We start from the raw sequence: 21,913 nt of genomic DNA, 5'->3' as shown, positions 1-21,913 counted from the left end.
ACAAATGCTGCTATTGCAAATGACTATGCTCTGATCTCTCTAATCGTTTTCATCAGCTTTTAGTCGAAGACCTTGCTCCTAGACCCAGATGTGCCATGCATGTCTTTTTACATTAATTCTACTGGCACAGAGAGGGAATCCTCACGATCTCCGAGTAACACAGAAGCCCACAGGCAGACAATCTCTAAATCATGCCATTAGCTGGGCAAAGGTCAGACTTTGCATACAAAATGGTTTCGAGCAAATAAACATTTTAGGTCAGGACTCTAGAGCAGCCCTGCTTTAGAAGACAGTCCAACACATTTAACGCCTGTCTCATTGCACAGTCCAAGACTTAAGAGGGGTTTTTTTGTGGTTTTGGGTTTTTTTTTTCATTTTGTTTTGGTTGTTTTTTTTTTTTAAATTCTAATTAGACTATTCCAGATGCTCAAGAAAATTGTGAATCTGTTTTTCAGAGCAGCAACAATAAAGTATTCTGGACGTGCACAGACTTTTAAACTACACATTTTACTAAAGACTGCATCAGATAACTAGTGATAAAAAAAGAATACTCTATCCTCAGATGTACCTCTTACTCTTAGAAATCTAAATCAATTAATAGTGTCCTGCAGATGAGGTTTCAAATTTAAAACATGCTTCTATATTGCCTGTACATAGTCAGTTTTATTGAACTAAGTGCATTCCAAAAAAAATGTTCACCACAAAGGTGGTCAAAAAACTGAGCCAGGGCCCAAGAAATTGTAGATGCTCTGTCCTGAACATATTCCAAACTTGACTCGACAGAGCCCTTTGTAACCTGATCCAAGTTATCTCTCACTTGAGGATGGGGCTGGACTAGAGAACGCTGGAGGCCTCAACTAACCTAAATTACTTGGACTCCGAGTTAAAAAGCAAGCCTCTCCCTATGGAAAAGCATATACTTTGGCATCACAAGCACAGACCACTACTGCAACAGAAAAATGTTACAGAAAAAACCCCAATTTTCTCTTTAGAAGTAGAGAGGTTAAAACAAGCTTTAAAAGATCTTCCCCAACCACTTTATTGTAATTCTTGATTTAAAGTTCGCTACTAAGGTCCACACAAAGACAAAAGCATATGCTCATAAACGTCCCGTAAACTAACTTCTGATACTGCCCCTAAGAATCTCATCGGCATGCATTTTTAAAAATTTAAATCAGGAATTACAGGGCGCTACCCCCCAGTTAGCAGATGTAGATAGGTTACATAAGAGCTTATGAAGAAGGCAGATGCAACCCAGGGTCCCCCAAAAGTCAGGGGTGACTACAATAAACAATGGATATATAAATATAAATAAACAAACATACATAAATTAAATAAATTAGAACAAAATAATTAAGAGTAAATAACTCAAGTATTAGAAAACACATCTTACCTGTGCCACCCCGGCCTGGGCTGTTGATTGACCCATGCCCACATTGTTCACATTCATAGCCCCACTGGATGCTGGAAACTGATTCTGCGGCAGGAATTGGTTCTGGGTAGGAGCCTGACCCATCATGTTGTTGGAATGAGCTCCCATCATGTTCTGCGGCTGAGGCATTCGAGAAGGAGACATTGCCATCTGAAAATTAACACCCAAATTAAAGATATTACCATTTAGTGCTATGGAGCAAGACAAAGGAAAATACCCTCAATGTAATCGACCAAAAGATAGGACAAGAAAAATAAAAGGAAAACTGGCTTCAGTAAACCAAATGGAAGTGGGCATATGCATGTAACTTTAGCATTTATTCCACAGTATTCCTGAGGAAGTTATTTTTAAACAGGTAATATACAAAACTTCACTAAGAGTGTTGAAACTCCGCTTTATTCTCTGAGCTAATGGAGATAAAAATATTTTCGGTTTCACTGGATTGTTTTTCTAAAGAATAAAAACATGTTTTCATGGAGGAATAAAGAAGGTATACATACTGCAAAGACACAGTTTCTGAAACAACTATGCTCTTCCACAGACTGTTGGAGATTATTGAATCTCTGGCATCAACCTCCCTAAAGTTTTTTTTTTGTTTGGTTTGTTTCTTTTTTAAACATGTAAATATTGAAAACAAACGCCTCAATAAAAGCCTGACAGACTCAGTACATTTCCATGAAATTATCCTACAATTTACGGTACTACTCTATGATATGGCCTTCTCAGAATAGCATTAACACTGCTAAATGTAATCAACCAATTTTGAGAAGAACTTGGTAACAAGAAGTACGAACCGCAGGAACAGCGCCCATGTTGTTCATTTGTACAGGATGGTTCATCGGAGAAGCTGCACGGGGTCCCATGGGTGCCTGTGGCATCTGTACATTCCCTATGGACATGGGGTTAAACTGATTCATTCCTGCAAATGCACCCCCAAAACAACTCATTAGGAAGAAGTCATCAGAATTTATGTATGTACACTCTACTATAAAATCAACATTTATTATGACTAAAGTTTGACTGCCCTGCACTGCATCTTTTTCTTTTAACTTTGTTCAAATTACTTGGCTTGAGAGACAAATCAGGATGCAAGAAGTATTTAGAATATCAGTTAGGGTGAAATTTAACTTTTGGTGTCAAAAAAAAAAAAAAAGGGCAAAAGATGAAAAGTGTGGATGATCTGCAAAGGCAGGATGCTATTTCTACATAATACCTTGGGACGGTTTCTTAAAATCAGGCATTTGCTTTGAAACAGCAATGTCTTATTCAGGCCTCACTGAAATGGTTGACGTAAATACGATAAAAATACATATTGTATATATGAAGGCAACTCCTAGCCTCAAATCAGGACAAAAGCTAGCAATATGCTTAAACAGGTGTTGTGCTTTTTATACAAAATGTTTAACCTCTTCAAAAAACCCCAAACTTGTCTAACAGGAATAAAGGTGTAAATAAATAATTATGGAGCTATATTTGCTGTCAACTTTTTCTCCTATTGAAATGAATTTTAAAAGGATGTAACTTCTCAAGGACATTTCAACACGAGTTTCAACTATTACTAACTCTGAACCAAGAAATAAAATAATTGGGCACACACTTTTGGAGGAAGCCAAAGCACTTAAAGTCATGGGTTTTTATTTTTCAGAAAGAAAATACCCATGAGCCCACAGTAGCCTAAATCAGTGACGACAAGCCATCAGTGCTACGAACAAGCTACAAGGCTTTTTTGGATGCACTTTGCATCAGAAACCAAGAAAGGATATAATTAGTTATACAGATTCTAGGATTAATGTGCTAAGTTTCCAGCTACAGGTGTATTTTTGGCTAATTAACCGATGCAAACATGCCAACATCCTCCTCCTCTCCTCCTCCCACCCCTCCGTTAGAGTGTTTTAAATGAGATTATTTGCAGTATTCTTGCTTGCGCTCTCCTCTTTTTGAAACGACTGAGTTACTTCCCAATCGCTAGCAAAGTATTGGGTACATATTGCAGTTCTTAAGACAAGACTGCACTGAGACAGTTCCTGCCACAGAGGAACAACAAAGAATGATCTGAAAAAAAAGGAGACCCAGTAGTTCCTCCCACCCCAGCTCCAAAAGAAAAACAGAAGATCAGCTTTTCCCCCTAACAATTATTTTGAAGCCACAAATTGCAATTAGAGAGGAAAACATAGATACCTTGAGAAACCTGCATACGACTTATAGGCACGGTTGGCATGGACATAGGCCCATCTGCAACACAACAGAAGAACAGTCAGCAAAGAACAATTTAAAATACGAACTCGAGATTAGCATGAGGGCCCAAGGACACAAACTGTGCAGAGCTACAGCTGAAATGCAGAAGTACCTCCTACAGAAGTACTTACTGGGCGGCCTCACGGGCTGTGCCTGGCCCATGGCAGCAGCCACCTGTGGGATACCAGGGGGCTGAGGTCCTGGGGTCTGTAAGGCTGGCTGATTCCCCAACATCCCTTGTTTATGTAGACGAGACCTCCGTTTCTCTTCTAGCTCCTTCTGTATCTTATAGATTTTCTCTGCTAATAAATGATAGTATTCATCCTAGAAGAGAAAAAAAAAATAGTACCCAGCATCAAGCATAAGAAAGCAGCAGCAGAACTCATGTAGTCTACCAGAACATCGTCACCTGGTTTGGTGGTTGTTTTTTTTTGTTTGTTTGTTTTGGTTTGTTTTTTATTTTTTATGTATACACCTGCCTATTTGAAAAAGAAGTATTTCTTTATCCTGTTAAATTGAGACAGTCTCATCACTGCTTTAATGCAGAAAAGGAAAAACAAAGCTTCCAGAAAACACATATGAGACTTGGCTTTACGGCTATCCTTCGTATCTACTCTGAGTAGATTAGTAGACAAAGTTGAAGACTGTAGGTTCTCTATTGCCTTGACAAAAACCAAGAAGCTGTGATTTAGTTTCTAAGTGTTAATGATTTTTAAATGTTATTTTCATAATAAACATTTCTACTAATCCACAGACAAAAGAAGATGTTCCCAGCAACACAGTTACGCTGAATAAACTTCAGGAGATAGATGTTAAGGACAGATCAATTTTTACACAAAGAAAGGAACTGCTCTTTTCCTAAAGAGTCTGACTACTGGCCGTCATTGCAAGGAATAAACAAAACCAGACAAAACTCCAAGGGAATGGAGGAAATCAGTGAAAAATAGTCCACATAGGCATAGACAACTAAACACTACATCTGTACAAGATGAAAAATCCATTTTACTCAATCCACATTGACAAAAGATCAAATAAGACAGTCACAGTGCACAGCAAGGTAGACAATTTTGCTTGTCAGCAATTGCTGGACACGCATCTGCCACGTGCATGCGAGTATGCACCTGTTAAAGGCAAAAAACTCCCCCCAAACCCTCAAGACTACATTTCTTTTGTAGGGTCACCTATGCTTTTAAAACCCAGTGTTACATGGAGCAAAGGTTAAGTGATGCTTGTCCCACAATCATTTTGTCTTCATCCAAATTTCATCAAAACTAGAATTTGTTATTACAGTAGGATGGAGTTCATTTCAGAAAACTAGCACGAGATAGGTATTTCTCACCAGCCTTGTTAACAAAGTCCACTGTTGCAACATAAAGCTTTGTTTTTAGGTCACTTCCCTCCTCCGAATGTCTCAAAAATCCATCGGTGCAGACACTTTCTGCTGTCCAACCTAAAAGCACTACAGCCCCTTCCCTCCTCCTGCTCAAGACACTTCACCTATAACTTCCTACTTGTAAATTTAATATTTGCTACTTTCACACTGCAAAGATCCCTGAAAAAGGACGTGTTCACAAGGAGCACATACTACTAAAACAACGTCGAACTGCTTACAATGATGCCTCATACCAATCTGTTTTTCAATGTCAAGTAGAACGGGTGCTCCTCAAAAAGAAGGATGCAATTCCACACGGCATCATTAATACATTCTAAACTACTCCCTTCTTCCAAGTTTGCTGCTTGGAGCCAAATACGTTAGATGAATTCCCGTAAGAGACTTCTGGCAATGAGGCTTTGACAGCTGTTTTAAGGGGTGAAGCGAAGATACTTCTGGGTATTTGTCTGGCAGAGAGGTCAGAAGACATTTAGTTTTATAACCAGAAGTCTACTAAGCTCATCCTATCTGAGAAGGTATTTATATTACCATGTATGTCTACGAAATCCTTGTTCTCTCTGAAGTTGTTCTCTAAAGCTGCCAGAGTGATCAAGGGTGATCACACACAAGTCTTCCTTGCTCAACAACCTCTTGGTAGCCACAAGGAGAATATGATATTGTCACTGACCGACGCTGACATAGCATTACAAGTATGGCCACTGCCTATCTACCTCTAGGAAACAGAACTTGCATTCCATCTTCAGCTCTTCTGGGAGATGGTCTGAGAGGGGCAGACTAAGTGTTACTGTCTTACTGGATGATTATCACCGGAAATGCCACTAACTACTCTCACCTTATTTAAGAAAGGACCTCAAGATTCTGATCAGGCAAGATCTCACTAGCTGTTATTAACTGGTGCTACTAACGTCTTTGCCTGATGAAAACTTTCAGGGAGTGGTTCCTTTAGGGTAGAATTACCACAGTGTCATAATGAAATAGTATCCTCAGCATGTCAATCAACAGGGGTTTGCTCCCTCTGAGTAACAGAGCTTTGAACTGACACTTCTTTAAAGACAGAACAAACATCATGAACAATAACAGGAATTCTGTCGTGTTTCCCATGTACAAGGACAAATGCAGGCAAACTGACTTATTATGTTAAGAGGTGAAACAGCAATGTGCCTTAGCCAGATCACTCTCGGTGCTGCTGAGTAGAGGAGAAACAATTCCAACAGCGCGGGTAAAAGGTAAGCAGTTTAAAAGGACTGAGTCCCAGAGAAAACCTCCAACGGTAAAGTTTTAAAACTACTATTTACACAGAAAGGAGAAAGTCAGCAAGGGAAACATCAAGAACTCCAAGCTGTGCTCCAATCTTCATGCACGTCAATCACACTTTCAGGAGGAATGCAAATAGGGCTGGGACAATGTCGCCTAGTTTTCGTGGAGCTGAGGGAGGTGAATTAGCTTGGAGTGGCACTAACCAGATGGCTTGGGGCTATACAAACACTATCATAGACAGAAAGCATGACTTTCCATATCAAGAGAACAGTGAAATGATTCTCTGTGGTTTTGTGATACTACTATTCTTGAACATATACTGAATACGTGGACTGAAGCAACATACCCTACTGTTAGCAGATTCATACATATCTCCTTCCACTTTCCTGGCATAAGCCACCAAGTTCTCCATGCGGCGATCCTTCAGTGCTGCCGGGTCAGGAGTGGGGAAGATGGCTTGGACACTACAAGAAAGGAGAAAGAATAAAAGAAAAGTTCTTCAGAGAAAAAAAATATAATTCAATATAGCTTTATAATATTCAACCTGGACATTCCTTCATACATCAGAGATGTAAAAGCATATCAAAATTGTTTAAAAAAGAAAAAAAAAAAATCTATATTGCACTACTCCCCACAAGATTAAGGCAAATTCAATGATGAAAAAACGTGAGGTTTTACAGTCTAGAGTCTAAATACTTGTTTACTATAGCAGAGCGAATTTACTATCAATGTAAACTAATTTCATGCCCATTCCTTAATGAGCACAAAGAATGAACTGAAGAAGCGGGTTAAAGGTAACAGCTCATCCTCAGTGGTCCAGTGCCACAGAACCACTACTGGTAACTTCCTCATCAACAACTTTTCAGCTTAATAGTAGAACTACAGTACTGAAATTCTTTAAAAACATTCAGGAAAAATACACGGTCTTGGTGAATACTTACAGTTTATGCACTAAATGATTGCGCAGGTCCTGAGTGACATGTTCATGCCATGCTTTCCTTACCCCGGTACTAGAAGGAGGTGCAGCTGTTGGCATTGAGCTGAGGTTTCCAACATTGCCAGAATTTGTGCCATCATTCATTAGTGGGCTAAAATAAAAAGAAAAGGGACTGTTACAGTACAGAATGCAGAGTTTTGTTGTACGTTTGATGCCTGAAGTAATTTTTAAGTAATTCCTTTCATCATTTCTAGCTACTGCATCAAACATTTGCTAAGTGAAATTTTGACATCAGCAAACTGCAACACCTACAGCAGCAAAGCTCAGGAGTTTGCAAGACATGGTATGAACGATAAAGAATCACAACTGGAAAATCCAAAATATTCTTCCTTTGGGAATTCATTTAAAACCACTAAATATTCCGGGGCTCTCTGAGGGGGCGCAAAGCGGTAGATATAGAATTGAAGTAGGAAGGAAGAGCGTAGCTATAGAAGTGACTAATCATTTCCACGCCAATACAATTAGTTTTTAAAGCATGCTCTTTATTTACATTCATAAGCATGTAAATAAATGTTTAATCGAGCAAGAATGAAAATGCGTGCATTACTTATTTGTCCCAAGGGATGTTGGAAGAGCAGTTTCAGAAATTAGACTAGCTTGCTGGTCTGTTGTTATTCCTCCTGCGGGAAGGTTCATCTGGTTGGCTCCTTTGGGACAAAATTAAACATCATTGGTACCCAGTTCACAATTTTGACAATGACATGGCAAAACTACACTTTACTGATCCAGCTGGTTGACGAAAGAAACAGTGTATCAGGTAAGTACTTTTATGATAATATCTGCTGTGGTGCATATATGTAGCTACTTATGGAATTAAAAGTTACTTTCAGTCTGAATTCTTTTTTCCTACAAAAACTAGTCTATTAAAATTTAAAATTCATAAACTCTTAAGACTAGTTCAATAAGCTAAAAAAAAGATAATACTACAATTACATTCCAGAAAGAAATTAACATTTGAGACAGAATTGTCTGCTAGAACAGGTGAAATGCTTGTTAAACAAATGAAAATCCTTCAGCAATTCTGTCTAATCACCTTAGACAACAATAAGCTATGGACTATATTTTAAAAGGAACTAAAGCTACTGCTATTTGGCAGAAGCGATGAATTCAAAGCTTTCTAATATTCAAATGTAAATGAATGGTAGTGTTTATAAATAGTATAATTTTAAGTTATTAATCAACATGAACAGAAAGTCACTACTCTGATCAAGTGAAATGCTACACTACCCTAAACATTCAACAGTTCAGTTTATTTTAACACCTTAGTTCTTGGGTTTTTTTCCACCTACCCAATGCATTAATGGTCCTCATTTGCTGGTGAGCCTGAGGCTGTGCCGGCTGTTGGCCTTGTACCTGGGGCTGCAACTGTGTTTGAGGCTGGTTGCCATATGGCAGTCCAAGAGCAGCGTAGGCTCGCTGCATGGAGCTGGGGTCAATCGGATTAGGATTACTTAGCGACGGAGTATTCTGCTGGCCTGTGCCAACAGAACCGATGGAATTTTGGATTCCACCAGCTGGAGACCCTAAAAGGGCTATAAAAAAGAAAGGATAAGAGAAAATTGAAAATCAATGAGGACAAACAATAAAACAAATCATGCCAAGAATCAACAGAACATGCATATAGTTATATGGTATATATTTTTCTGCCAAAGGACAGAACGACACCCGAGATGCCAAGTGGGGAAACTCAGCCTTTGATTCCACAGGACAGAAACCACCCTAGCAATTAATACATGCAGTCTAAAGAGAAGTGCTCTAAATTTGGGGCAGATAAGCCCATAATTACTGTAATATACATGAAGTATAGGCTCCAATATAAGGCTAAATAGGATTTTCATTCTTGGGACAGTAGACTAAGGGGGAAGTGAGGGGTGGAAATTGTTTCTTCTACTTCCCTCTTTCCCATCAATCCCATTTTAGGTCAAAATATTTGGCTCCAGAACAGAGATCCTGAGTTCAGCAGAAATATTGTGTCCTTGGACACAAAGGTAATACTGAAGATCTGTTGGTAGAAATTTTCATTCCGAGCAGTCACTAGATGAATCCTCTGAAGGCTAAATTACCCTAAACCCCAAGTTATTCAGAGATATGAAAAGCCCTCATGGGTTTCAGATTGTACTGACAAAATCTAAAATAATTTGAAGAGTCAGAAAGGGGATGAGCCTGCCACAGGTTTTGGTAAACAATTTAGATAATAATATTTAGGTATTCGTTATCCTATATGACGACCACAACCAACCAACCTCTCTCACTGCACAGAAATATGGAAGAGTCATTTCCATTGTAGACAGGAAATGGAAACAACAGGGAAAAGTAGTTTTTACTAAACCCAGAAGTGAATAAAAATCTGCTTTCTGGTCCTCATTTTAGCTGCCATTCTAAGTAATAACATGTTCCATTGTGAATGACACATAGTGTATATCCTTAACCACAGAGGCACTGCACTTTGATAACTGAGACTCTGGTAGAAGTACTACATACTTCACATTTTCCCCCTCAAGTAATTAAACATGTAACATGCATTACAAATTTGTGAGCTAAACATAGCAACAATAATAGCTTTTAATACAGGCAACAATAGCTGTTTTATTAAAATATTAGGAGAGGGATATGGTTAGGAAGAAAAAAGAAGAAATCAGGAAAACAAGCCTTCTGAGACATTAACAGCACTATCTAGGCTTTCTTAAATCCTTACCCACTAGGGAAACTGAGAGAATCACTGTAAAAGATACACACACTTCCAGCTTCCATCCAAGAGAAAACACACACATTACACAGTCCAGACTTTTCCCTCTCCAGATGAGAATTCAATTTGATCTCATTTGCCAAAGAACTACAAATAAATATAGTCAGAGATCCCCCTCTCCAGAATAAGCAGCCCCACAGAAAACCTCCTTTTTTTCCCCCAAGGACAATCCACAGTATTTTCAACACTGGGTTTACTAGGGAAATTAGGCTTACATATGCTTATACTCTGTGGACGCATTCATAGTAACTTTTGAACTCACTGATGATTTCCAAGCAAGTTTAAAAACAAAGACAGAAGCTGACCGAGATCCTATCAGTTTCATTAGGGGGAAAAAAAAAAAAAAGACAGATATATTAAAGAGCAACTGTATGAATTTCTTCTTGGACTTGCACATAGCACTCTGGAATCACACAGTCTAAGAGAAACATGCCTTTACACTAGTGCAAGCCACGAAATAGGAAGTCTCTAGAAAGGTTAAATAGCACAAAACTTGTGGCACCCTGGAATTCAAAAGGCTTCAGAGGCTGTTGTGACAGCAAAGGATCAATTCAGGAGCTAATAGAAGTTCGAGCTTGTTAAGAGGATGGTATTTCTCCAGAAAAGTTACAACAAAACACGCCCATACGCTTTCAGCATTGGCTGTAAATCAGAGGCACATCTCTGGAGATGGTAGCATTGACCACAGGTGATGCTGAAGCCGGGAGCAGGAAAAAGGCTTCCAGCCATCCCTCTGAGGATAGCCAAGTGTTTCACCTTTCCTCTGGGGAAAAAAGCTGGCACTGATCTGAGGACTGCAAGCTTGGCTTGAAGCTCACACTGAAACTAGGGCAGAGCTTGGAGAAGTCAATCACCTCTTGTCCACAGTTTTGGGCTGAGCTTTGGCAGTGGTATCGGTTACTGTGAAGCACAAGTTCAGCCCTTGTACTAGAGCAGCTTTAGGAACCACAATCCAGCCAATTCTAGAGAAGTCCACTTAAGCAAGACCAGATTTCCAGATCTCTATGTCTGTCCCAGACCAAAGACTACTTATAAAAACTCAGTTTGAGTATCTGTCAAAGTTGACAGTCTGAATGTCACTTTAAAAGTGACAACATGGAGAGCAAGTCTATTCCAAAAAGAAAACCACCCCACTGTTTCTTCATAAAACTACTAACATCATCATAAGGGGACAATGTCTGAAGACCACTATTTTGACTTGCAGTTTGAAAAGACTAATGATCTCCAAGAAGTTCCACATGTGTGCACATACCTATTCAAGAAGGCAAAAGTCACTAAAGCTGGTGAACAGCCAAACGTCGCTTCAACACTTCAAGCGAAAGTATTACTACTCAGGGACAGACTACATTCTTACAGCCAGCGGCACACTTCCAACGTGGAAATGAGTGGCTCTGACTCTTTGGTCTCAGGTTTTCTGTATTTGTAACTCAGTTAGTAGCATACTGTATTGAGAATTTTCACAACATCAGGAATCTGATTTTGAAGGTGGGTTGGTTTTTTTTTTCGGTCTGTTTGTTCATTGGTTTTATACGAATGCATGACATTATCTCAATCTGTCAAACAAGAAGATGAAGGAAGAGAGTATTAAATTTCCATACTGGACAGATCAAGTGCAAATGCAGTCCTTTCTGTGGCAGATACTCTAGGAAATCAAGTCAATTTAAATAAATACAGCACTGAAACAGGAGTTATCACATCAGGCCACTGCTACATGAAGCAATGTTTACTGTGATTTTTTTTTTTATTAACTGATGCTTTAGACATTGATGAGCTCATGACAGAAGCGACAAGTGTAGAGACAACGCTGTAGAGGACTGTTCACATTCTAAATACTTTAAAGACAATTGAGCTCCGTATGTCCCACTGTTACGAAGTCCCATGTGTTTATAGATCTTTAAGAGTGATCTTTAAGAGTGACTTTTATAGATTTAAGAGTGAAAGTTCAAACAAGCAGAAGTTAAGCAGCCCCAGAACTTCCTGAACAGCCCTGATCAGGCCCTCTTGGGCATACGCAGTAGGATGTAATCTAAACGATCAAACACTCTCATCTACAGGATTCCTATTTCAGTGTGCAAAGTAGATAATAGTGCCTTAATGAAATCATGTCTCCTAGAGGGGAACCCCTCGGCCCGTCCAGTTGATTAGAATTTATTTTAAACACAGACTCCTAAAGCTATTTTAAGTATGAATGCCCAGCACTTCTCTAACCTTACCACCCCAGTGAAAGCAACATGTTACTCCATTTTTGAGAAGTCTGATTTAAATTTTTCACTTTGCTTCCAAGTTCTGGAATTGAGACTCGTTCAGCAGTGTTCAAATGCTCTGTCGTGCAGCTCCCCGCTCTGCTCGTTATATCCATTCTAGCTCAGAGTAGCTGGAGCAAAAATTCTGCTGGTAACCTTGACTCATCTTGGCACAAGCCCGTCCTGCACCCAGAACTAGGCAGGTATACAAAAGATAAGTGTACATAATCATTTAATAAAAGGCTGTATCGTGAATCAAATCACGGGGTAAAGATTTTATGTGCAACTTAAAGGTAGGAAGTGTCAGTATTAAACTTCACCACCAAGGCCATTTTAATTTTTATTTAAGTTAAGCATTAAACTAAAAGTCTTCACAGTATAGTATCGTATTAGTCAACGAATGGAACTTCTTAATCTGTGGGCTAACCATCTATCATGTGGCTCAGTGGAACAACTGATAGCTGGTAGGTCACCATTATGTATGATTTCCAGTGCTTAAAAAAACAAGAGATACATTTTGTTTGTAGATTTTACAGTTACTGACAGTAAGACTTGAGCAAACTGGATTTCATTTCCCGTTTTCACAGGAAACACGCTCTAGTAAAGAAGTTGCTGCCTACTCTTTCTGAACACATTTTCCTGCGCACCAATGCACTCCTTCCTTCTCTGCAAAGGGTTAGTTCCCAAATGTTCTACATCCAGGTCTTCTTTCATTTTCTGCCCATAGTCAACAACCTACTCCCTCAGCCAGCCAGCTCCTAGTCCCTATTTCTATTTCCCTCATCAGATTCCCACCCTTCATCCCTGAGTCCACATACTCCAGAATTTCTGGCCCAGTCTTCTTTAAAAATCACATTTTTAGATGAAGATTAGTTGTCTCAAATTTACTCTCTCAAATCCAGCTTTTTCCTCACTGCATTTTATTTAAAATTTTCCTACAAGGAAAAATACAGGGGAGATCAGCTCCCTGTTCACAACTCCACCTTCCGGTCTCACTCAACGGAACACGGATCCCAAAAATTTTCTAGTGTCCCCGGATCCTGAAACGAAGCACATCAAGCATTGCATGAGGATGGCCCAGCTCGCAATAAATGGTGAGCACGGCACACTTATCACCACCTGCAGGGCTGCAAGAGGAAGCATACCCAGTAGCTCTTTGGTGGCAGGAACAGGTCGGGAACAGAAGAATTAAGAAGCTCAAGCATGTGCATGACAAGATGAATCTTCAGAAAAAATAATTGTTATGATAGAGCTATAAATCAACAGCTGTTTGCAAGAATTTATAACTCAAATTGTGGTGGGCTCAGCAGGAAGCAAGTAGTACTTCCTAACAAAAACAACCCTCCAACCCCAAAACATTTCTACCAAATTTCAAGTCATTACTTCAAAACACAGGAGTCACTGGCCTATTCAAAAGAAAAGCTTAATATTTTAGCATGTGCAAAATAACATTTTTTTTTTTTTGCAGTTTTCCCCTACCCTCCCAGAGGTATAAAAGACAGTTCAAGATTAATTTAAAAAAAAAAAAAAACAGCTATACAAATGAAACCTGGCACAGATAATGTTCCTTGCAAAGAATCTAAACGCTAAAACATGGAGTAAGACACCTGTAAAGAAACAGCTCCATGGTAACAACCTAAACCCCAGGACTTTGCAGCATGCAGAGGGACTCCCCCAAGGCGCAGGAATGGATAGCGACAAAGAGCACATGAACCACTGCACGTGGTGGAAGCAAGCCACCACATTGCAATGTTTCAGAAGTGCTGAACTGCAGAACCTTCTAAAAGATCCGCACACTTTGAAGGAGCCACTTGAAAGCCCAGCACAGATACAACAGGACTCGAAGTAACAACGGTAAAATCGGCATGAGCACAGAAAGGAAGATTCTAGGACTCAAAGTCTTTAATGACCACTGCGTAGTCATTCATTCTGTAAGGACGACAGCCTGACAAAAGTAACGAGGGCCACTACACTTCTCACTTCTTTTTTCCTTTCTAAATGTTCTCATCATATTCTGCCATATGCAGATTCCCTCCTCCTCCCAACTTAGTAGATGCTGTAATTATTTATTCCTAAGAGCGCCAACATTTTCTTCAAGTCTGAAACTAACCTAGCTTAGGTTAGTTTTCACCTGATCAGGCACAGTGTTTTCAAATGCACATATTAATGTAAATGATTTCACAAATGTTTTTGATGCCTAAAAACGGGTATCCTTTATAATATATGTAAACAAGTACTTTTAGTGTTCATCTTTTACCTTCAAACAAACCACAAGGAGTCACGTGTATGACTCAGAGACATAATCCAGAACAAAGCACCTTGCACCTCAGCATACTAAGCTGCAAATTTTCATGATTACTACCACTGGATTATTGATTAATTGAATAGAAGCAGATTTCATATTTATTTCCCCTGCATGCACCAAGAGAGCCAAACTCTACACTTATCCATTATAATTCTGTTGCATTCAAACACCATCCTGTTTGATCCCATAACAAAATTATTTTTAAGGACTGCTTTTGTTCAAGTGCCTTCTCTTTTGATAAGCTATACGAATGACGTAAAAACAAATACTGCCACAAACTACTTTTCTACAGCAGCTTGTATTGAAAAAAAACAATTTGTTGTGCTGTATGTTGTTAGCACTTTGATAACAACTGTTACACACACAAATGGACCACGTCATCTTAAAAAGCAAAGCTTTCAACACATTTTTTGAAGGCCAAACCTAACTAATCACTTGCAACAAATTACTACTTTTAACACACAAAACATATCTTGTTAATCAAGAAGTTTGGTAAAACGAAAACAAAATCCTTACCTCCAAGTAGCTCTCCATTTATAATTTTTTCAGTTTTGGAGGGAAAAAATCCCCTCCTGAAACTATAGTGAGAGCATCCTCGATGGATAATTTGGACAATCTTAACAGCTACTCTCCCCTCTGCCTTAATCTCACCTAACCTATCCTCCAAGGTTTATTAGTGTTCCTCACTGCAGTCTCAGTCTAAATGGAATTAGCAGAATGTTCCAACACAATTCAGATGTACAAGCTCTGCAAGTCCTCCAGCTATTTTCCACTTCTTGACCCTTATTTAAATATATTTAGGCATAAGATTACTTAGACTTCTAGAACTGCTGCATCTATGCTGTAAAATGTTCTACCTTGGCATCTTTTCAAATGATTTGATGAGAAGCAAACCTACCAACATAAGTTCAGTATTTTCTGTTTCAGAGCAAGAGGGAAGAAATGCACTAGAAATTGGCTGCCCCCAAGCATCAGTAACAACTAAGCTATTATAAAAAACAGGCATGGGCAAAACCACTATGATTTGCAGAACTTCAGCTAGTCTATATCAGCATTAAATACACTTAATGATTAAGACACCCAGACGAGATCTTTTTGTGCACAAGAATTTTTTTTTTTTAACAAACATTTTTGATTATTCTTAATCACTAGCTTGTTGATTTAAGTTGTTTCTACTAGCAAGAAAAATAATGAAGTAACTTACAGCTTCCCCAAAACCGTACCTACATCCAAAACTGCATTATAACTGGAATCTATTGACCTGCCTCACAACAAAACACCAGCCAGAAGTTGCCACACCCTTTAAAAATGGCTGCGTGCTTGAGCTGAGATTTTCCCTTTTCAATTATTGAGTATGTAAGAAATAAATTGGATTCAGTGAAGAGGAAGAATTCATTAGTATATTCATCCTCATACAAGGTTATAAACAGCTATTAAGTTTGTTGGGACACTATCAAAGTTTATTCCTACACTGCACATTTGATCAACTTTATTTTAACAGTAACATTCCATTGTGACAGCAGTAAAACAACTACTTACGTTGTTGATTTCTTTTGTCACTGGCGTTTTTCAAAGGAAGGCACACAGGACAGTCGTGCCGAGTACAATTCTTCCAGTGGGAGATGATTTGTCTCGAAGATGCACAATGAGCAACTGTAACAAGGAAAAGCAATAAATGGTTAACTGGTTTTGAATTAACTCATCTCATTTTTTAGAGCAACTCTATCCTTTCTCCTTTACAAGCAATACTGTATATATAACTAAACACAGCTCAGTGCAACTAAAATTTTTTGGGACCCACCAATAATGCCATAACAAATGAAGGAAACTAGTACTAAAATCTAAGAAACTCTACATGCCTGAGCTGCGATATTACACCCTCTTCATAGAATGGAGGAGATGAAAAAGAGCCTTTAAAGGCTACCGTTGGTACTATCCTGCTTCTAAAAGGCAAATATTGCATTCTGTTTTCTAAATTGACAACTGTGCAGAGATCAGAAATGGAAACCGAGCAAAGGTAATGAGAAAGGGAGCAGCTGTTTAATTAAAGAACGAGTTTTGGCACTCATTTGTGCCAAGTATAGGGATCTTCTTGACAAGAAGAGAAACACTGCTGACAAATATGCAGGAAACCTTACACAGCTCATTTGCAAGACTAGCTTCAGCAACGTGCTCTCACCTTGACAGGCCTTCCCAGCTTGACAGTGTGTCATGTGGTTGAGGACGTTTTTCATGGTCCGACAGTGCGGGAGAGCACAGGCCCGCACCTCTCCATTTGCTTGCTCACGCCTCTGACATTTGTGAGCGTGAAGCAGCAAAACCAGCTGCTGCTGGATCAGTTTGCGCTTCTCCGGATCTGCTGTTGGTCCAGTTGCCATTGCCTGCGTCGGTACGATCCCCACTTGCTGTACCTGGGTTTGCATCTGGGACTGAGAGAACAGGTAGTTTAGCATCGTGTTTGCAAGTCTCGATTCCAATATTAATCTTGTATAATAATTTAGGTATCACAAGACTATTTGCCAAGCATTCTGCTATGACTGGCTACAAGGATTATTATGCCAGTCTCTGTAGCATTCGCATACATTTCTATTCTAACCTTGGAAAAGCAAAAATGTATTGAGAGGTTCCTCTGTTAAGACATTTACAAACAATAATTCAAGTAACAAGCCATCCAAAATCTTCTGTTTATTAGACAGTTCGTAATTCCAACAGGAAAGAGCTCTTGCCACACTTGGAGGTGGAATTCAAGTCTGTTTAGTATTATATTTTTGTATTATAGGTTTTATACACTTCAATCCTAGTTTATTGTCCCCAACAGAAAGAAAAGTCCAATGGGAGACGACAGTCAAAATTATATGACTGTCTCTAACTATTGCAGTAAAAGGTAAAAGCGATTTTCCAAGCCTAAATTAGCCTTTCTTCTCACAAGTGAGTGCTGATACTCCTTTCACAGAGAAAATCCTCCAAGGTAAGATGTATACAGTTTTCTTCCAGAAAGGGCCACCTAAATTTGGATTGCACTTTGCCTACTGAAGTGAACTAGAGTTAACTACAGGGTGGCGCTAGATTGTATCAGCTTGTAAAAATCTGGTATTTTATTCCCAGCATCCGTTCTTTACAGACACAATTCTGTACCAACGCCCAAGCCCTGCCTGACAGAGCCTGCGTACCCACAGAGATCTTCAGTCTAAGACATGGCTCGTAACAGTGCAGAAGAGATAAATAGCTTCCTTAACATGTCATTTCTTCAGCACAGATTTAGAAGCTTTTCAACTACCTTCTCAGACCTTTGAAGGACAACACACATAGAAACCTGATTTTTCAAAATTAAACACATCCACAGCCTGCAACGACCCCACTAGCAGGAGCAGATATGGGACTGCAAAGTGCTTAAATCCCGGTGATTCACAGCCTGAATTAATCTCATGGACAAATATGAAACTGTCCAAAGCATCACTTTGATTATGTACTGTAAATATAGGTTACCACAGAAAAGCTCACCAACTGCCAAGTTACCTAAGGAAAATCAGCCATTAAAAACATTTATAAATAGAATATAGGAAGAACAGGATATACTGGGGAGGAAACAGACGAAATAGTTCAGTGCTGTCTATAGAACTACTGACCAAAGCCTGCCTACTACATTTAAGGAAAATCACCCTTAAGTGACAGAATACACCATTTGTAGCCTGCTCTACTTTTGACCTTTGAGAAAGACTCCCCAGAAAATTCCACAGCCTACAGAACAGAGCACATAACAGTAACAAAACTCATTTTCTTAGGTTAACAAAAGGTTCCCTGGCACAAGTTCTCACTACTCCAGCAGCAAGCGCTGTCCTCAGCTTCGCCACCTGCACATCAGGTTTTAAAGAGCTAGCTTTTCTTCTGCAGAAGGAAGCACACAAGATCAAGTAGAAAACACAATGTCTGGTATTTGATGGAGGAGGTGGGGACTCTGCCACTGATAATGATTATATAGTAAATCTTAAAGAGGAATTGCTGCATCCGTTTGTCTTGAGCTTGCAAGAAAAAGAGCAATAAAAGGAAAGAGGGTGAGGGAAACCCATCCACGTATGCTCCCAATGCATGCAGCTGAAATTAAGTCTTCCATTTCTCTGTGAACAAATCCACAAGCGCAGACAGGTTTTGCTGAAACAATTCTTGGGTCACAAATAGGAAACAATTAGTTCAGCCAATCTGCAGAAAAATACAGAGACCATGCCAAAGAAAATCTTGTTGGAAGCGATGTTTTCATCCCAGTCAAAGAATTGTTTCCCAAGCCAAAGTCCTCCTTTTGTTACTACCCTATCAGTTAACAGACATGACTACAGCTGTATCAGCACAGATATAATGCCCTGACCCAAAGGGATTTCTTGAAGATTGAGTAACAAAAAAGCAGAATCGTGGAGTATCAGTAGTTAGAAGAACAAGCAGCCTCGGTCCAGATGAGAGTGTCTGCAGGTAGGCACAAAAAAAGAACTAAGAATATCGCCTAAGCTCTAAACAGTTATGCTGGTCACTATTTCAACCTTGTAAAGTTCTAAACCTGCAAATATAATGAATGATCTCTCCACCATCTGACTTTCAAGACTGTTGACTGTTTGAGGAAGTTGATCTCTTCCCTGTTAGTTTGTCTTTTAAGAACAGTGGTCTGCAGGACCAGTTCAAAACCGGAGATATGCACTGCAGTCATGCCAAAGGTGTGCAAATCCTTTATCAACCACAGAAATCCTTCCACTCCAGGAGGCTTTACGTTGCTTCACCTGAATGACTAACAATTTTCTTGATGAAGCAGGAAATTCAGACACCTGCTCCCACCATTAAAATACGTGCTTCAATGTTCAGATACAGGAGGAAAAAAAGATAGTTTTGCTTCTCTTGCTCCCTTGCTGAGTTCCACCATAAACAGAACAAACAGAACAGGGGTTGAAAGTCTGCTACAACCTCTGACAGAGATGGTAGCTTCATTAACCAGTTTTCTAGAAACAGAGTAATAGAACACTTCTATAGTATAAAGCAGCTATTAATACCATTTAAAATTATGGAAACTATATATTCATACAGGAAGATAGTTCTGCCCCGTCCCCATTCTGAAGAGCAAAAACTTCCCGTGCTTCTACGCAGCACAGACGCACAGGTATCTCATCTTCATGGACTTGGATGGACACAAAGTTCCCTGGCAGTTTTACTTTACTGAGATGATCAGTAATCCAGCGCCTTTATATTCAAAGGCGCTCAACATTGTCTGTCAAGATCAAACACTACGTACCCCTTCTTATAAAAGTAGGCACCAATATCAGTAGCACTGGTAATCTTTCAACAGGTAAATAATCTGATACAGAACTCAAGTGTCAGCCTTATATAGCATTACATTTTTAAAATACATTTCCTCTTCCAAAATTTCTTTTTATTTCCACGTTCTTTCCTTCTCCCTGATAACAGAATGCTACTTTCTGGAATCACTGTATTAGAACAAATCCTGCATTTAAAAAATGCCTTTTAGTTCTTAAGGCAGGTTTGTAATCACCTGTGGACCTTAGTGAGATAATTAAGAATCCACTGCTGCAAAGGATTACTATTACTATTTTGATACAGATGTTTGTTTTATAGACCTTCCCCCACCCTAACCAGAAGGCAGGTAGCACTTTACACTTGGGATTTCTCAGTCTGTTGACATCTTGGACTAGAAAAGGGATGTTATTTACTAGTGACAAGAGATTTTTAACATGTCATCCACATGTGCATTTACGTTATGGGCTCATCCAGTCTATCAATTAAGACTTTAAAAAAACAACCCTTGCAGCATCTGCAGAGAGCAAGGTTGCATCCCACCTTCACTCATCCAGGAGGACATACAGTGAAACACACCAAACCTCTTCAGTCCCCCTTCAACCATCGGCTTCAAGTGTGATCTTGGGGGTCGCCTTCAGAGAAGGGATAGCGGGCATGAACTGGATATACGCATGAACTGTAAATCTCGAAGAACACTTCTAATTAGCAACACTTCTATCTGAATTAAGTATTCACAGTGTGATCAACTCCAGTCATGTACCCCGCACATTTACATCAAGATTGAAAGAAGTCCTTCCTGCAAACAGGAATTGCAGGAATGCTCTAACAAGCATTGAACCAGCTCTGCACAACCCAGGAAGCACTGTTCTGTCACAAAACTGCAACGAGAGCTCAAGCAGCTGATGGCATCAAGGAAGGAGACATTTCTCAATGTAGTCACTTAATGAACCCAGGCTTTCTCCAGTGACTACCAGAGCTTCACTGTGAAAGCGACACAGAACCAGTTTACGCTTCTCGCGATTCACTCTGATATTCTCCACATAGGTAGTGGTTTCTCTGGTTCCACCAGTTACTGTGAACATGCATGGTCTGAACAGCCTGGTCCTATCCACACAGGAAGAATCCTTCTGACACCAGGAATCTGAAGGTCTGCTTCGGCTCCAGTGTCCATGCACACACAGAACAGGCTGACATGAGTGGAAGTACTACAAGCACAAGCACTTGCATTTGTGCCCAATAACCTTATAGTGCTGCATTTTCTCATCGAAGTAGCAGGAGGAATCAGAATCTGAGTCTGTATGGTGGGCAGAAGACTTAAGGGAGGGGGGAAAAAAGGCTTCCTGAACTGGACACAGCCTCAGAAAGTGGTCACACTCTCTGGAGGGGGATCGACTCGGGTGGCAAGAAGAGAAGGCTCCTATTGTCATGCCATAGAAAGAACTTGAATAGTTGGTCCTAGACACTGCCCTCAGTGCACTTGGCTTTTAATTGCTAAAAGAGTTTTCTTCTAAAACCAGCAAATATCTCAATATTATGCAGTTGACTCTGCTGGGAATCAAGGCTGGATCAGCATCTTTCTTAAGGATACACTTTTGGAGTTTTATCTCCTTGTCTTTCTGATTTGAAGGACCAGCAAATGCCGAGAAACACACATCGAAGTAGTGCTTCAAAGCAACAAAAAGGGACAAAACTTGATACAGGAATCTGTAGACAGAGTCCAGCTCTCACATACAGAAAACCACCTGAAGAAAATTTTAAGAGAGGTTTATATAGGATTTACTGGGTGATAAAACAGACTGAGGAATCATCACCATTAAAAACCCCAAATAGCAAATCTGTGGATAAGAGACAAATGAGAAGTCTGTAAGTGAAGGAAAGCCATGCCATCAGAGCGCTGGAGTACTTCACCTCAACTGCTGGAAGAGATTAAAAATGGCAATGGATATTCTCCACCACATATATTCATATTTGGGAGATGGAAGAGTGGAACACGAGCCAGAGTGCTGGGAAAGA

At 39.6% G+C, this 21,913-nt stretch overlaps 1 protein-coding gene across 13 annotated transcripts in view; it reads right to left on the bottom strand.

Moving 5' to 3' along the window:
- CREBBP (CREB binding lysine acetyltransferase) overlaps nt 1-21,913 on the bottom strand; it is a 96,502-nt gene that overhangs the window by 33,209 nt on the left and 41,380 nt on the right. For 12 of the 13 annotated variants that reach the window (XM_075165934.1, XM_075165927.1, XM_075165931.1 and 9 more), the window contains 10 exons: nt 16,788-17,037; nt 16,148-16,261; nt 8,604-8,846; nt 7,862-7,961; nt 7,259-7,405; nt 6,664-6,781; nt 3,799-3,991; nt 3,611-3,664; nt 2,227-2,351; nt 1,394-1,582 (listed from right to left, as the gene is read on the bottom strand). In XM_075165934.1, the coding sequence (XP_075022035.1) occupies nt 1,394-1,582; nt 2,227-2,351; nt 3,611-3,664; nt 3,799-3,991; nt 6,664-6,781; nt 7,259-7,405; nt 7,862-7,961; nt 8,604-8,846; nt 16,148-16,261; nt 16,788-17,037 (1,533 nt within the window). The remainder of the gene's footprint in view (nt 1-1,393; nt 1,583-2,226; nt 2,352-3,610; nt 3,665-3,798; nt 3,992-6,663; nt 6,782-7,258; nt 7,406-7,861; nt 7,962-8,603; nt 8,847-16,147; nt 16,262-16,787; nt 17,038-21,913) is intronic. The other variant, XM_075165929.1, reaches the window with a different exon arrangement.

Source organism: Calonectris borealis, chromosome 16 (assembly GCF_964195595.1).
Source record: "Calonectris borealis chromosome 16, bCalBor7.hap1.2, whole genome shotgun sequence".
Taxonomy (NCBI): Eukaryota; Metazoa; Chordata; class Aves; order Procellariiformes; family Procellariidae; genus Calonectris; species Calonectris borealis.
Note: the sequence above shows the minus strand (reverse complement) of the source record. Positions and strands in the feature narration are given on the sequence as shown.